The sequence below is a fragment of the Benincasa hispida genome, chromosome 8 (assembly GCF_027475165.1).
Source record: "Benincasa hispida cultivar pf3 chromosome 8, pf3_genome.v1.1, whole genome shotgun sequence".
NCBI lineage: Eukaryota > Viridiplantae > Streptophyta > Magnoliopsida > Cucurbitales > Cucurbitaceae > Benincasa > Benincasa hispida.
The window spans coordinates 47352097-47369785 of record NC_143485.1 but is presented as its reverse complement, the minus strand read 5'-3'; the positions used below and the strand labels follow the sequence as shown (position 1 = coordinate 47369785).

The 17689-nt window shown below is 31.8% G+C and overlaps 1 protein-coding gene, 1 non-coding gene and 1 pseudogene across 3 annotated transcripts; 2 read left to right on the top strand and 1 right to left on the bottom strand.

Moving 5' to 3' along the window:
* The first annotated feature begins 2769 nt into the window (after positions 1 to 2769).
* On the top strand, positions 2770 to 2842 carry TRNAV-UAC (transfer RNA valine (anticodon UAC)). The gene has a single exon. It is a non-coding gene; the product is annotated as a tRNA-Val (tRNA).
* Positions 2843 to 2924: 82 nt separating this feature from the next.
* On the top strand, positions 2925 to 5090 carry LOC120083349 (pentatricopeptide repeat-containing protein At2g20710, mitochondrial-like; annotated as a pseudogene). Its single transcript, XR_016531032.1, has 2 exons — positions 2925 to 3269; positions 3922 to 5090. The product of XR_016531032.1 is annotated as a pentatricopeptide repeat-containing protein At2g20710, mitochondrial-like (transcript).
* Positions 5091 to 5799: 709 nt separating this feature from the next.
* On the bottom strand, positions 5800 to 8515 carry LOC120083879 (E3 ubiquitin-protein ligase RMA1H1-like). Its single transcript, XM_039039785.2, has 2 exons — positions 8355 to 8515; positions 5800 to 6717 (listed from the first exon to the last, which is right to left on the bottom strand). Exon 2 carries the CDS (start codon positions 6671 to 6673, stop codon positions 5951 to 5953), a length of 723 nt encoding a protein of 240 aa, XP_038895713.1. The 5' UTR covers positions 6674 to 6717; positions 8355 to 8515; the 3' UTR covers positions 5800 to 5950.
* Between the last annotated feature and the right edge of the window lie 9174 nt (positions 8516 to 17689).

Below are 17689 nucleotides of genomic sequence, written 5' to 3'. Positions count from 1 at the left end.
ATCTTAGGAGTCAGGTCATTACAATAATACTATAATAATATAGTATGAGATAAAATATGATAAGAATACACACGAAAGATTGATAAAAAAAAAAGATGAAAATAAAACTGAATCTGATAATAATATTGTATGCACACACACAAATTGAAAACATAAAAAATATGAAAAGAAAAAGATAAAAAAATAATATGTATAAAATAAAGAAAATTTATTTAGACACAACTAAATTTGTAACAAACATTTAAACAAATTGAAAATGAGGAAATAATTCAGTTGGAATTAAATATGTTGATAATAATATGATATATTAATAAAAATTAATAAAATAATGTAAAATTTGGAGATTTACAATAAATGGAGAGATAAAAGATCGAAGATTGATTTTTCTAATGGACTCGAAAAGTTGTTATACAAATCTTATGAGAAAAAACTACCAATACAAAATTCAAATTGAGTGAAAAATGTGCCACTTTTTTTCTCTAAAATTTGTAAGGTTAGAAACTAATAAACGACACTGTCCTATTTACACTATATTTCTATTCCAGATTGATTCATACTATAACTTTCCAAAATGATTCATACTATAGCAATTATACTGTATTCAATTTGATGGAAGACCACACAAAGGACAAACCGGGTATTATAAAAAATGGTCTCATGTGAGTGACACACGTTTTGTCAAAATTCTTATTATTTCCATAAAAAAATCCAAATGAAACCCGAATTCTTGCTATTCTGTCCAATTTTTCATAAAGAAACTCATGTTTAGATTGAGCTTTTGGGTCCGATTTGTTATACCAAACTCATTCTGTTCCTTCAGTTTTCAACTCAACCCTCTTTCCTACCGCTTTACACTTCACAATCTCATTTTCGTTCCCCACTTGATATATCACGCATTGCAACACTTCTCTGATTCCTAATAATCCTAATTACATTCCAGCCTCCTAAATATCCTCTAAAGGACAACAAAATTACGAAGGTTTGGTAAATATCTTTTTAATTTAATAGGTGTAATTGATCATAATAGGACGACGTAACTATTTGGATGATAATGATCCCATATCAAATTTATGCGTCAATTTTAATACAGGTTTGATTTATCTATAAAAAGAGAAACAAATCGACATCAGTTCATACAATGTTATTTTCAATCATCAAGATGAAAAGTGATCACAAAAATTAAAAATTCTCCTTTTGTCAGAAAATTCAATGCTTTTCCAAAAAATGAATTTTCTTGTTTACAAAGAAACCATAAGATATGAACTAGGATATCTTCACGTTATCTCCATGACCAATTATGAGTTTAAGACCAAGAAATTATAGTTAATTCTATATTTCTACATACAAATATAAATAATTTAATTGAGGGAATTTAAGCAACAAAAAAAAGGTCAAAAGTACTGTAATTAGTTTCATATGAAAACCATTGTGCTTGGTTGAAGTTCATTAGTATTATTTTATTTGCAAGCATACTTTATTTTATTATTTTCATTTTAGACCTAAATATATCTTATTAGGAATTTTATTTTTATTATATATTTTTGAGTTAGGGGTAAAATGAACTTTTAAGGGGGCGTTTGGCCTTCTAAATTGGGTCGGGTTGGGTTGAGTGGGTAAAAAAACTCACCCACCGTTTGGTTCACCAATTATTAAAGAGGTTTATTACCTCGTTATTCGTGTTAACTCACATTTCTCACCTCGTTATTCGCATCAACTCTCCCAATTACTCTCCTCTTATAATAATTACCAACCGAACTCAACTCAACTCTATGTGCCAAACATTCCCTAAGTCTTTTTGGCTAAGCATGATAGGTTTTAATGATTTGAAAGGGAACATTGTATGACTAGTTTTGATTTTTAGGTTTCTCTAAATGAAATTCTCTCGTAGGACAGAGGTTCATCACCAAAATGTAATTTTTGAGCCAGGGTTACATGCCAAAAACATTTAGGTAGCCATGATCAATTTGCTTATGGAGTGTTCGATCTTGATGTGAGAAACTAATTCTCCCTATCTCTTGGTTCTTGATCAAAAGACAATCCAAATCTAATCATTCTCATGAGATTAACATCAAATTGATTTTGGTGATTTTAGAATTTATCGTTTGGGGTGCAACTAAAGAGTTCCTAATTTACAAACTACTAAGGTTTTTATATCACCATGAAATTGTTTCACAATGAAATTTTGAGAATTCAAAAATATATTTTAGATGATGAATGTATTGTTGTCTATCCTTATGCTATTGTATTACAAAGATTGGTTTAGTGTTAGAAAATTTTTAGTTCACATTTATTACAAAATCACATTTAAAGAGAAAGGAATCTAAATATGTATTCCTATTTTATAAATGGGGTTATGAAAATAATTTTTTTTTTCTTTTTTGCCCGTACAAATTTCATAAAATTATAAATTTCATGTGATGGACTAGTATAATAAATGGGTATATCAACAATCATATTAGATATAGAAAACATGCATTTAAATCATATAAGATAAATATTTTATCAAATTTTAAGAATAACACAACACAATTAAATAAGAGAATGAAAGAGTATATTGTTGCCACATCACCACTCATAATCAAATATATCAGTGATATATGCAATAAAGTATGTGGATGGTATATCATTTTTTGGGACATGATCATTATGTGAATATTGAACCTTTTTGTTTTCTTCCAACTTAATTGAACTTACAAATTTTGTTATTTTTACAAAATGAAATGGTGGTTGCTAATTCTACAAAATTATTCTGTTAACCTTGTTAACAAAGTTGCTGTGGTGTAGTGGTTATCACGTTAGTCTTACACACTAAAGGTCCCCAGTTCGATCCTGGGCAGCAACATTTTTAACCAATATTTTTGTTCCTTTTTTCCCTGCATATATATATATATTCGAAGCAATTTTGGGAACGTTTTTGTGTTTTTCTTCAGCCGTCAGCCCGTCAGCTGCAGAGCCAGAGCCCATTGTCATTCAATACTTGGGCAGCGCCAATTTCTCCATTTTTTTTTTCTTTCGGCTTTCGAAATGATGGTCTTACAATCTGGAAGACGAATGCATTTGATTGCATCTCGGAGAGAATTGGTGTATTTCTACTCTACGATTGCGAAGGATTCACTTTACAAAAGGATTTCACCGGTGGGTGACCCTAACATCTCTGTGATTCCGGTTCTTCATCAATGGGTGCTAGAAGGCAGCCCGTTCGGAGAGAAGAACTTCAGAATATGATCAAGGAACTTACGTTTTACAAGCGGTTCAAACATGCTCTTGAGGTTTGATTTCTAAGTTTTAACTTATTCAAAATTTTGTCAAAAGTATGATGAATTTGGCATTATGTGAAATGATTTCTTTGATTGAGGCAAATGGGTCCAAACGAGTTGCCATTGTTGAATTCTTAAGATGAATAATGAGCTCATCTCTTTTCCAGCATGATCTCTCTCTCTCTCTCTCTCCTATGAACTTGTTAAGGTACCAGGGTTTCATTGGCGCTAACCAATGAAGCAATGGAATTAGATTGCCGTGAAACAACACTAGACTCTTGAAGGAGATGATCTTGTATTCTGTTACCTCGTAGATTACATACAAATGATGAGCTCGACTTCATGTCTGATAGCTTTCTTTTGTAATTGATAATTGCTTTGCCGCCCTGCCAATGCTTTGTTTATACTGCAGAGTTCACTTTCTTGCACCTAGCTTGTTCGTTCTTCCAATTCTTTCTCTATCTAATTTGTTAGCTTAGCTCTGCTGAAAAGTTTTAACTTGCAAGAATAACAAATCACTCTCCAATGTTCTTTCTGACATATCAAGAAACCACTTTGTAGGGAATTATTGGCTCCTTGATTTCATGTTGAATTGAATTATTCCCTATGTTTTACTCGGTGTTTTTTGTTTTGATCCATCTCTTGAAACCCCCTTCATCTTCAGATATCAAAATGGATGAGTGATAAAAGATACATTTCTTTATCAACTGTTGATGTCGCGGCACGGATGAATTTGATCTCAAGAGTTCATGGGTTGGAACAAGTAGAAGATTATTTCAATAGCATTCCTAGTCAATTGAAAAAAATTCAGTTTCATATAGCTCTTCTGAACTGCTATGCCCATGAAAAGTGTGTGGATAAAGCCAATGTCATCCTGCAAAAGATCAGGGAAATGGGTTTTGATTGAACTTCCCGCCCATACAATATCATGATGAATCTTTATTATCAAATTGGAAAATTTGAGAAACTAGATCCTCTGTAGCAAGAAATGAAGGAAAAGAGTGTTTCTTATGATCGATTCACATATAGCATTCAACTAAGTGCATATGCTGCTGCATCTGATATTATGGGAATCGATAAGATTGTCGAACAAATAGAATCAGATACCAATGTTGTTCTAGATTGGAACTGTTATGTCATTGCTGTGAATGCTTACCTTAAAGTTGGTTTAATAGACAAGTCCATTTCCATGCTGAGGAAATCAGAAGGTCTAGCAACTGCCAAAAGGAGAAGTTATGCATTTGATGTCCTCAAACTATATGCTAAAAGTGGAAAGAAAGATGAGTTATACCGTGTATGGAATCTCTACAAGAGGGAAAAAGTCTACAACAAAGGTTTCATCAGCATGATAAGATCACTTTTGATATTACACGATATCGAAGCTGCTGAGCTTATTTTCAAGGAGTGGGAAACCCATAAACTGTCTTACGACTTTTGAATTCCAAACATGTTGATGGACGCGTATTAGAAGGTCTAATGGAGAAGGCTGAAGACCTTATAAATGAGACAGTAACTAGAGGCAAGTTTTCTGTCGAGTCATGGTGCTATTTAGCGAGTGGATATCTTCAGAAAGATCAACTACCTCAGGCAGTTGATACACTGAAGAGAGCAGCCAGTTTGTGTCCATCTGAACTGAACCACTTCAAGGAAATTTTGGCAAATTTTTTGGGTGGCAAGCAAGATGTGAAAGAAGCTGAGGAAGTCGTTAATTTGTTGAGGGACAAAGCTAACTCTCTTTCTCCTCATGATGTATTGATAGAGTGTGATGACTGAATGTGCATAATTTAACTTGTTACTTTTATTCTAAAAGAACAGTGAAGGGCTGTTTAATAATTGTTGTGTGTGTGTGTGTTTTTTTTTTAAAAAAAAAAAGAAGGAAAAAGGACCTCTATCGATACCATTTGTTAGTTTTACTATGGAAAAATAAAAATATTTAAGAACTCTTTGCTTCCGAAATTGAAGGACTGGTTAACTATGTTGAAGAAATTTCACCAGAAGGAAGAGAGACAATCATATAGAAGGAAGAAATTTTTATTAGGAAAGTATAAATAAATTTATTTTTTAGAGAAACCTTTTTCACTCTCTCAATATTCATCCTCACTCTAAGTTTCCAACTCTCTAGTTTTTCTTGTTTTTCTTCTAACTTATGAATGGAATGGAGATACAAATCCTACTTGTAGGTGGAAAAACACATCCCTTGTAAGATAATACCTAATAATACAATTTTTTTTTTTATTTTTTTTTTAGTGTGCTAGTAAAAGGGAGTATTGATTTAAGTACAACCATCATTGTTCTTATAGGTGTTGAGATCCTAGGATATCAAGCAAGTGTATTTTTCTAGACTTAATCTAAATTATTTTAGATACTTATGTGAGATTATCTTTATCTAAAGGAATTCTCTAGATATCTTTATGTCCTAGAGAATTATTAGGATATTATTAGAATATTTCTTTTGAGATATTTCTTTACAATCTTCTTGACAAATCTAGAGAAATGTTTAATATTTAAATTAGTGTCTCGAATAGTTGGTGTTGCATTCTACTTTAACAAACTATGCCATTGGTAGTTGCTCATTTGAAATGAATCAAAGCTACACATAATGTGGTGTGTTTAACTAATCTATTACACCAAAGTTTCATAACTCTTCACTAAAATAGTTACAAACGAAAAGCTACAGAAGTCTTCAGTTGTAATTAGAATACAACAAGGCACAAAACGAAGCAACAGAAGAGAAAAATAGATATCCTATTAAGCGATTTTTCTGCCAGTATTTCCTGCCTTCTCAACCGAGGACTGCTATTCCCACTTGGACCATAAGAACTCGGGTGTGTGTATACGTTCTCTGAATTCCCAAAGAACCTAGCATACACTGTCTCCGTGAACATCCCGGCCGTAGGATGATGAAGACTACCAACCGAGCTGTCTTCGAGGTTAAACAACGAGCTGCTGGAGTCCTCTTCATAACTGTCATACATATCAAAATTGTAGATTTGGTTTTGATAAAGGTCTCCATAAGCAAACTGCTGGCCAGAAGCAGTATTAGATCTGATAGTTGCCAGAGCCTTGTTACCGAAAGCTGATGGTCTAGGAGGTATGAGCAGCCCTCTGGCATCAACCTCAGCATCTTCGGCCGATTGACCACGGCCGTACAGAGGAACCATTGTCGTGTGGGAAATATTGGCCTTGCAAACTGGACACTGCGGAGGCTCATCGGGGGTGAGGGAGGCACTCTGAACGTGAAGCCACTTGTAAATGCAAGGCCAGCAATAGAGATGGCCACAGAGGGTAACTATAGGCTCAGATGCAAAGTCTAAGCAAATGTTGCAGTCAAAGCAAGGCTTAAACTTCTCAGAGTTTGCCATTGCAGCTGGTACCTGCCTCCTCCATCCATGGGGAAAGTAATGCTCAAAGGCCATATATAGAAAAGCTTCCACAAATTAGCTTCACACCAGGATTTGGTCTGTAACGGACATCATATAAAGAAAAAAAATAAAACAAGAAAGACATGATGTAGACGCAAGAACATCTCCAAAAATAATAATAATAATAAATAAAATACATACAATATTTTAAAAGAGAAGCTAAGGATTGATGAAACATTCAAGGGACGTTTGAAATGATGGGTGGGTTTTTTTTACCCACCCAACCCAACCCAACTTCAGGACCAAATACACCGTCAAATAAATTTAAAACATATCTTGATCCCCAAATAAATCAAATGTCAAAAATAAGAAAAACGTGTTACATTTTCTTGTGGCTCATATAATGTTAAAGAAAATGTTCAGGACTTCAGTCTTGTCTTTGTTGTGGGCCAACCATGTTGTTAAATGTGATTAGATGGCCAGGCCAAGTAGTACAAAACCACAGAAGTCTTCGTCAGATCCTAACGAGATCAAAAGTTGTGTCTTCTGAAGTTAAGGATCTAATTCAATTCCAAACAAAAATTATATTTAATTTGGTTATGACTTATTTATGTACAATTGTCTGACTGAAAGTTAAAATACATATTAATCTGAAAAAACATAAAATTAGAGGGAATAATTTCAAAATTAAGCTTGAACCTGACTTACTTTTTAAACTTTTTATTTAATCTATTTTGATCTCTTACCTTATAAATGTCAAATTTTATTCCCAAATTTTTGTGCTTAAAAGTTCTTTTTTTTTTCCAAACATTTAATAACAACTTGAATTTATCTCAATATTTGATAGCAAACCTTTGACTTCAAAAACCCATTTCTTTACGATGTTTGTTAATTCAATGAATTAAGATAAATGCCAAGCTTCTTGATCTTTTTTCATGGAATGGAAGAATTGTCAGGTTGGATTTTTATTAATACCAATGATAAAATTAATTATTTTATGAAAAGGAGAAATGTTAAGTAGAAGCTAGAAAAATTACGAATGAAATAAGAAAAGAATGAAGTTCGAAGGTCCTAAAGTATACAAAGAAAAGTACTAAAAAAAAAAAAAGAAAAAAAGAAAAAGGAACTTAATATTTCTGAATCCAATCAGGTCAAATGTTCACCATGTGAATTCAAAAATAATATTCTTCATCCAATCATGCCAATGTAAACAAGCAGAATTTAAGAATCATCGTTCCTAATATCAAACGAGATCTTCAAAGTTAGAAACAGATTTCTGAAAAGAGTAAAAAACAGAGGTTTAATTTCATATATGTGAACGTGAGCAGCCGATCTTTAACGCAATTCAGAATGCTAGTACACATAGATCGATGAACTGGACACCAATTTCAAGATCATATATTACCGAACAGAAGGAACAGAAAAAGGTAAAGAACAGCCAGTGATTTTAATCCTAAAACAGTTCCAACTCTGAAGAATGGAAATGGTGCATTTCACAAAAGAGACACACAGCAGATTTGATTTGCTTGCAGTCATATTCGAATAATCAATCACAGTTTCTCAATAAAGCGGTAATCGAAAACAAAACCTACAAACAATTGAATCAAACCAAATCCAAAGTTTGTAAAGAAAAAGAAAACCAGTTTCCAGTAGAAGCTGCTTTACGTCAGAGAAAAGACAAAAGTGATAAGAAGAAAGAAAAAAGAGGCTTAAGTTAAGAAAGAAGCTCTGTTACCGAGAGGCGTAGCGAAGAAGAAGAAGAAAAAGAAGAATGACAGTGCGAGAGAGCTCTGAAGTTGAAGAGCTTCCAGAAAATGGTTATCATGAAATTCTCGAAACCAAAAAGTGGGAAATGAGTGCTCTTGAGGCGGGCGGAGGCGGAATGTATTTATAGACGAAGTTAAATATATAAACATATTCTTATTTATATATTTATTATTTTATTATTATTTTTTGTGTTGTGTGTTAGGACGCAGGAGTATGATTTGGGTGATGTATATGGTATAACCAGAGTATTTCTTACGTGTAGTTTTTCTCTATGTAAAGCTGTAAAATTCTGACGTGGTCCCAATCCAAAAGCCTATCTCACTAACTTAATTAATAGATCCCTTTATTTCAATTTTGATCAAATATGTCCTTCACATATTCATTCTTTTTAAGAAATTAATTGTCTAGAAGATATAAAATCGAATTTAATGTTTAATGGCACTCTAAATTTATATATTCTTTTTTTTTTTTTTTTTTTTTTTTTACAAAAGTCTAAATTTATAAATGCCTGTTTAGTACATTTGTAGCTTTTAAAAAGTTTTAAATAGTTCGAACACAAATTTAAAAATTTAAGAATTTATTAGATATAAAATTGATAGTTTAAAGTTCTGTTAGACAGTTTAAAAATTCATGAACCTATTAGATATAAAAAAAAAATAATTAAAATGCTTGTTTGACACTTTTTAAAATTCAAATACTAAATAAACATAAAATTGAAATTTCAACACATAAATATACTCTTTGACCCTTAAGATTGGGGTTAGTTGCATTTAGATCCCTACTTTTTAAACCAATAATTTTACCTATCAAATTTTCTTTTGATAGCACCCTTAATAGTTAATATCCATAACGATTTTTTTTTTTTGTTAATTACTAATAGAAGCTGACGTGACACTACTTTTTATTTAAAAAAATTACATATATATATATATATATATATTATCATTTTTCTTCTTTCTCCCTCTCTTCCAAATTTTATCCTTCTCATGATTGTTGTCGCCATCTGTCATTCCCCTGTCAGCAATTGCATTTTTTTTCATTATTATTATTATTGTTTCATCTTCTTCTTTTAAAGTTTAAAATGTCGAGGTCGAGAGAAATATTGAAGCCTTAATTTTACATAAATTTTGATGAAAATATCGATTGTAAGTCAATTTCGATGGATATTTATGAGAATATTACAAAGATAAAAAATTAAAAAAATAAATTAAAATTTTGTAAATAAATATTATATGATTTTTAAACAAGTTAAGATGTCTATTATTTATATCACTAATATTTTGTTATTTATTTGTTATGTTTGATAAATTTTTTTACGGTACAATAAAAATAGTGATTCACCCCTCATGTGAATCCACATAAAATGTGTAAATACCATTAAAAATATCGATATATCGACATAAGTTTAATACAATGTCTTCTTCCCACATTTTTGTCCACAGAACCTTTGCCAAGGCCACTTCTTTCCTTCTACTTTCTCTTATCTCCTTATCTAATATCCAAATCCCACACAAGGTTAGTAATTTAATATTCTCGATAAGAAAATCTTCCACATGGTCAAAAAAAAGAAAAAAATCTTCCACGAGTAATATATGCCAATTTTAGGTATCCTTGTGGCTTTTCAATTTCGTTTTTAATAGTGAAAACGTCTCAATTTAATATTAATCAATCGTGACGTAAAATGAAATTCTCCTTCAATTTTTTTGAAATGTCGAGTATAGAAAATTTAGACCTTTTTCTTTTCTTCTCCTTTTAGAGATAAATGAATCTTCATTGAAAAAGTAGTGAAGTCACTTCTCATCATTTTCAAATGAATTGTTTTGATTGAATTTTTTTAGTACAACAATTACGTGGATAGAGATTGAGCTTTTGTCCTCTAAAGAAGAAGGTCATGCTAATTACTATGGAACTAAGCTTGATTAGGTTATTGACATTCAAATTGCATTTATTTATATTTTACATCCAAAAGTTTCTTTATGTAAGTGATTTTAATTGGATTTCATTCCATCCAATCAAGCATTTAATTCGTAATGGCTTGCAGTAACCTTCTTTATATGTTGAAAGTTCAAATCATCAATCTATTGGGATTGATGCCATAAATCTCGTAGGATCCTATAGTTTGTAAACTTTGTATGAACAAACTCTTTATGTGATTAATAAAATATATGATATTTTATTCACTTTGTTTATAAAATATATGATATTTTAGTTGCATTAACCACAAATCAATAAACTAAAATCTAAGGTTATCTTTGTAACTTAAACATGTATGTGGAGACATACGATGGATCATGTTTAAGTGATAACCTAAATTGTCTGTAGTAGATGGATAAGATTGAGTACCTTATCTTGTGACACTACGAGTATGACCAGCTTTATAGGTGTTACAATTGTTGTAAAGTACTACAAATAATTTGATCTTGATCATTCATGTATTAGACATGTGAACAGGGATATTCTATACAAATAAGTTTGAATAAGACCAGACCATAAAGTGTTTAGTCTCATTATATAACACTGTTTATAATAGAGATTTACATTTCACCAGGATGACCATAGGTAACATGACCTGAATCCTGAGAGAGTTGTGAACTCTTGTCTATGAGGACGGTTCTTTAATTTGTATGGGTGAGAGTCGCCAGATTGCCGACTCAACAAGCCTACCATTTTGTGGATTCGTCTGATTGAGGAGCTGGGAACACAGCTACACAAGATGGAATTCACTCATTCTTTGAAACAGGGATAAGTAGATAAATTGCTCCCTTAAGGGTTGATTCCAGGTCTTGAACAATGTGGCGCCACACTCTCTCCTGGCCTGAGAGAGGTTTAGTCATAGTAGGACTATAATCTATTGTTCATTAGAGAGATCAGTGGTACTTAAGAAGTTGATGTAACTATAGGGGAAAACGGTAATTTGGTCTAGTTGTACTTACGAGTAATTTGTTAAGGGTCATCGTACTGTTGATTGATTATATCCAATGGACACAAAAATATATCTGTAGTACAAAGAGTGCAACTGTCGGTCTTTAGTGGAGTGCCCGAAAGTTAACGGATGGTGAATAATGTAATTAAAGTGTTTAATTAATGATTCATGTATCGTTGGAGCTTCAAGCTACAGTTCCATGAGGTCCCCTTAGTAGCTCAAAAAGATTTAGTTGAGAATAAGTTTTTGGTTAATTTGAATTGTTCAAATTAATAGAGGGATTTAATTATATACAATATAATTAAATTATTTCAATTATATGTGATGTAATTATCATAATGTATTTGATACATTATAGCTTAATGAGAGGAAATAAATATTTGAATGAGATTCAAATATATTTTCTATGAATGGTATTCATAGTTGTTAAATTTAATATAAACATGATTTATATTAAATGCCATATAATAGAGAAAACAAACTATACTTTATATTGTATGTGATATGATATTAAAATTATAGGTTACGTGTTATATTTGATATAACATATAATTTAATATAAATATAATATGATAAGTTAGTTATCATATTTATTTATATTATATTATCATTATTTTGAATAATAAGAAAAGGAGTTACAATTCCCTTCCCCATCTTTTCTCTTCACTCACTTTAGTGGGATGGTTATTATTTTATGGCAAAAGGAACACAAGAAAAATTGTTTTTCTTCTTCCTTGACGATTTACAATTTGGCTAAACGACTGAGAGAGAGTTACAGAAAAGTTCTATGAGTTCTTGTGTGATACTTATTAATCTTCTTCCTCCACCTTAAGCCTTTTCCCCTCTAAACCAAAATAAGCAGAGCCCACCACTCTTGGGTTCTCATCCTAAGAAGACTAAGGATTCCATTGTGGTTGTGTTCGGGATTTTGTTTGAGGAAATTCTTGAAGAAAGTATTCAAGCTGTTCGTGACCGTTCGAGGGAGGATACGTGAAGAAAGGTTCTTCAAAGGTGATATTTCTTGAATTTATTTCTTGTAATAGCATGTTATCATTTATTTTAAAACTTGTAATAGCATGTTGTAATTTATTTCTTGTAATAGCATGATAGTTCTATGAGTTCTTGCAAACGCATTGCTTCACAAGAATTATTGAGTGACAAGTCCCTGTGTTCGACCTCTGGTTACCCGAGAAACTTGCGTTTGCATTATACTTGACGCGAGCGTAAGAAAACTTGTGATAGGAACACGTGGTCATTGCATATTAGTTTAACGTATCTTTATTCCGACGCATGACCTCAGATGCATGGGTGCAAACGCATAAGCCATGTCTAACGCATGAATTCATGTACAACCCCATTTTTCCATAATAAATAAATAAAATAATCTGTTCCTAAAAATATCAACAAGTTTTTGGTGTCGTTGCCGGGGACTTGGCAACTAGTGTTTTGTGAAGTTTTGTGTTTTCGTAGGCACCCTTTCAATCTTAGGCGTATTGTAGATTGTGCGATCAAGCTGCAAACAATATTTAAAGAATAGGCGATGCGTCGAAAGTCAAATATTGACCCCGAGATAGAAAGGTTATCTGTCGCATGAACTGGAAGCAGTCTTAGACGCATGTCAACCATCATGCGTCCAACAATTGCTGGAAGCTCTAATGGTCAACGCGACCCTCTTGACCCAAGCAGTTGAGAACCATCTCCTGCATAGGAGACCCCTTACAATGACAACACTCCAATTTCTCCAGGGACGTCTTCTACTCTATCTTTTACATTGCTTTCTTAGTTTAGTTTATTATTTTTATTGTTATTTTGGATATGCAGCTGCTTCCTTGGTTGTGGCATGTTTGTTCCTTGTAGGTGCGATAATAACTCTCCTCAGTGCGCAATTACAATGGAAGAATCCTCCACATCCTTCAACGCATGGCTTCAATCGCATGAACTCCAACGCAGTGTCGCATGCATTCTTCTACTTAAGGTTCTTTTCTTGTTATCTTTTATGCATTATCCTTTTGGAATTCTCTTTATCTGACTGCGGTTCTTTGCGATGCATCTATGATGGTACAAATAATTCACCGCGTCCTCTGATTAGTATCACAAGGCACCCCTTACTTTTAATAGCCTTTTCAAATTGTGAAAGTCTATAGTTTTATTATGTGCAAACCTTTACTCAAGCATTTGTTATCACATTCCTGTTGAGTTTGCTTTTAGCTTGCAGCTCTAAGTTTGGGGGGTGGCAGCGGTCTCGGAGAATTGCGTTCATCACATCGCGATCATTTCCTTAAAAAAAAAAATATGTGGTAGCTCTTTTTACCCCTATACATGCACTCACACACCCTTTTTTTTTTTATAGAAAGTTGTACTTTATTTTTTTTGAAGCTTAATCTCTCTTATTCCACATAGTTCCATATTACACCGGTTGGATTTGGTGCCCTAAATCTCGTGGTTGTCGTATTTTTTATTTGGATACCAATGTTTTTATTAGGATATCAATATTTGGTCTACTATGGCTATAATATAGTTAAAGGAAAAATACTTTTATTAGACCTCAAGGGCAATTATGCAAGCTTACATCATTATGGGCCAAGGAAACAACCCAATTCGGAAACAACTACTCCAAACACCATAAACTTTATAACACCTAGCACTCTTTGCAGCTTCATGTGCTATAAGATTTATAACACCTAGCACTCTTTGCATCTTCATGTGCTATAAGATTTAACTTTCTGCTAACATGTACAAAATAGACAGAGATGACCTTAGAAATATTGTAAAAAATTTCCTCACTCAAGCACTCAATCAAAAAATAGATTTCCTATTAAATAAATCTCCTATTAAAGCTATAATATAGTCTTAATGCATATGCATGAGATGTAAGTTTAATTATATTAATTATATGTTGCATATAATATGCCACATAGTTTAGAATTTTACCTTAGAATAAACATATTCATGCATCATATTTAATATAAATATTATATTATATAATTGCATGAGTGCATGCATTATATTTAATATAAATGTTATATTATATAGTGGCATGTATTAATAAGCATGTCCATGCATCATACCTTAATATAAATGTTATATTGTATGATGGGATATGCATGATTTTCATTAGTGATCAATATAATTGTTATATTATATGATGAAAATGGAAATGCATTGAGCATGATATTACTTAGTAATATAATAGTTATATTTAACTAGTGTCATTAAAATGCATGTTATAGGTTTTAATAATTATTAAAATATAAATGTTATATGTTTAATGAGATAGATTAAAAACTATACAAAGAGTTAATGCAACATAAGGGCTTAAATAATTTTAAATGGTTTAAAATAATTTACTTAATCTTATGTTAAAATATTTCTAATATGATTAGAAATAGGTTAATTTTTTTAAGAAAATTAAAATGAATGCATAAAAGATTAAATTTAAAAATATTTGCCTATTAGGGACCTTTGTCAAGAAAGGTTATGTCTAAGATTGAGGTATTTAAGCTGACGAAAATGAAATACTCCTATTTGGGAACCGACTTGAAAGGTGAATTAGTCAAATAATTTATAGGCATGCAAAAAATGATTAGCATTTATTATAGTGTTTAATAAATAATGATCATATATTGTTAAACTATCCAATATAAGTGTTATATTGGACAAATTAGCAAAGTATTTAGATAAACAATAATCGTTAAGCAAGTTAATAATTTTTTGACCAAACAAATGGTGACTAATTATCATTGGAATAAGAATTATTCTAGTGTAATAATTGGATGAGAGTGTGTTAGCTCGGATTTATCGCCGCCTATAAACACTTACTAAGCAAATAATATTTATGATTTCATTGAATCGACTACTTATAATACTAGGTACCACGAGCGACAAGTCGAGGTCGAACTACAAGGAGCCTAAGAATTAAATCTCCTCTAAGCTCAATTTAACTATGGGAAGCAATAAAAATGGGGGTTTTGTTTTGTTGACAGGAAAACTAAATGCTAAAATTAAAATTTAGAAAAGTAAGATAGATTAAGAAAGAGAGAGATTGAACATTATATTATCTTCACCAGTTTAGAGATCGTCGAGTTTTCTATGAATCTAATCATTGATTAATTATAAAAACATTATTGCATTAACTATTTCTTCAGCCTATTCGAATGTAGGAAAGCCCGTACAAACTCCCTATGAAAATCAACATGCGATTTCTAAACTAACTAAATATTGTCATGCCAACCCCTTTCATTTAATTAACCACATTACTTTCTTGGATTGGTTAGGACATTAGGCAAGATTGGCCAATTCTAACCTAAGCATTTCCAATATTTAGGTTCTGCTATCAATTAGATGATCCTAAAAGACTAGAAATCATGTCATAATTGAAACTAAAATCTATTTATACTAAATTAAGCATGCTTTCAATGCAATTAGGACATTAAAAATTATGTATAGCAAAAAAAAAAAAAAAAAAAATACAAAAAATCAAGTTCTCAATCTAATCTATCTATATGCTTGCTCTAGAAAATAAATAAAAAAAAATCAATAAGAAACAACAAGATTCAAGAAAAGTGCATAACAAATCTCATAAAATCCAAAGAAAAATCCTACAAACCTAAAAAATCGATGTTCTGGCCTTAAGTCGTTCATCAAATCCAACTCATGATGCCAAAATTTACAATTACAAGCCAAAATTGAAGATAATCTCATAAGTTTTGTCCTAGAATGGCCAAAATCAAGAAAAATGCTCTCTAAGATGGTTTAACTCTCCTATCTCTTTTACCTAATTGAGAAAGAATTTCTTTTATATAGTACTCGCAGCGTAACTATGCTATAACCAAGTGTAATTTCACTGGCTTTTTGTTATCGTAGCATCAAGGATTAGCATAATGCGTGCTCAATGTAATCGCGTCAATCTCCTGAAGTTCCATTAATCCTAATGAACAACTTATTCGTTAATACGCTCAGTGTAAAATTACTGTTTTAGCCCTATAATTACCTCTTATTCTTTAAGTCTCACTGATCATCTAATGAATAACCTATTTGTGATCCAACCATAAACAAAATCCCTCTTAGGCCAATGAGAGGGAGAGGCCCCATTGTTCAAGACTCAGAGTCAACAGTTAAGGAAACAACTCCTTTATTGTCCCTAAAGGCAGGAAGAAGTGAATTCCATCTTGTGTAGCTATGTTTCTAACTCCTAACTTGGACCTGTTCCCAAAATGATAGACTTATTGAGTAGGAAACTTGGGCCACTCTCACCCATATAAATCAAGGAATAGTCCCTCATAGGCAAGAGTCCATAACTCACTCAAGATTGAGATTGAGTTACTTATGGTCATCCTATGAAACATTAAGCTTTTCAATTAATGGTGTTATAAAGAAAGATTAACTATGTTGTGGTCCGGTCTTATACAAACTTTTTATATAGAATAACTGACTTGCATATCTCTACATGAATAAATTGAATCAATTCATTTGTAACACTTGCAACAACTGTAACACTTATAAAGTAGGTCGTATCCATAATGTTATCATGATAAGGTATCCAACCTTATCCATATACTATAGACCATTTAGGTTATAACTTGAACATGATCCACCTTATATGTCTACACACATTGTTCAAGTTTACATTAATAATTTTGGACTTAGTTTATTGGATTGAACTAACTAATTGTCAAATAAAATAATATCTTATTTTGTTAAATAATAACCTTTTTTTAATTATAATTTATAATCTAGGAGATGTAGGACACAAATCCCACAACCTCAAGGTAAGAAAAGTCTAATTGATCTCCATCAAAGTAGTCACCAAAGTCATCAAATGTACTTAAATTATAGTCATTATCACTAGCCATGAGAAAATAAATTTCAACTAACAAAATATAAAGAAGAAGAAGATGCAAGGAAAAGGAGACCTACTTAAGAAAAAAGGTTGGACCTGATAGGAGTTCAGGTATGTGTGAATGAGGGCTTAGAGTGATAATATAGAGATGGGAAAAGAGAAGACTGAGGTCGTGGATGAGGAAGGAGATGATTTAACAATAAGGATAGGGAGAATAAGAAAAAATGGGTGTGAAAGAAGAAGTATACAAGTTATGAAAAAATGGAACAAGAAGCTTTGGAGATGCTCCCTAAAATCTAAATAAGACAACCTAAGGATCTATTTTCCAAGGTGATGTGATGCAACAATGCACAAGCATGAAAAGCAAGAGAAGACGTGACATAACAATTTAAGAAAAGCAATCAAAGATTGTTTTCTACTAAAAGACAAGAGAGTATGATAAGATTCCCTTGAATATTATAAAAGGCAATGTAATAGGCAAACAATGGGAGAGTTCTGTTGGATTGACACCAACACACAGCGGAAGAGTTTGGGATCTATA

Bases quoted from the DNA above. Each gene is read 5' to 3' on its own strand.
- LOC120083879 (XM_039039785.2), bottom strand. From the start codon at position 6,673: ATGGCCTTTGAGCATTACTTTCCCCATGGATGGAGGAGGCAGGTACCA.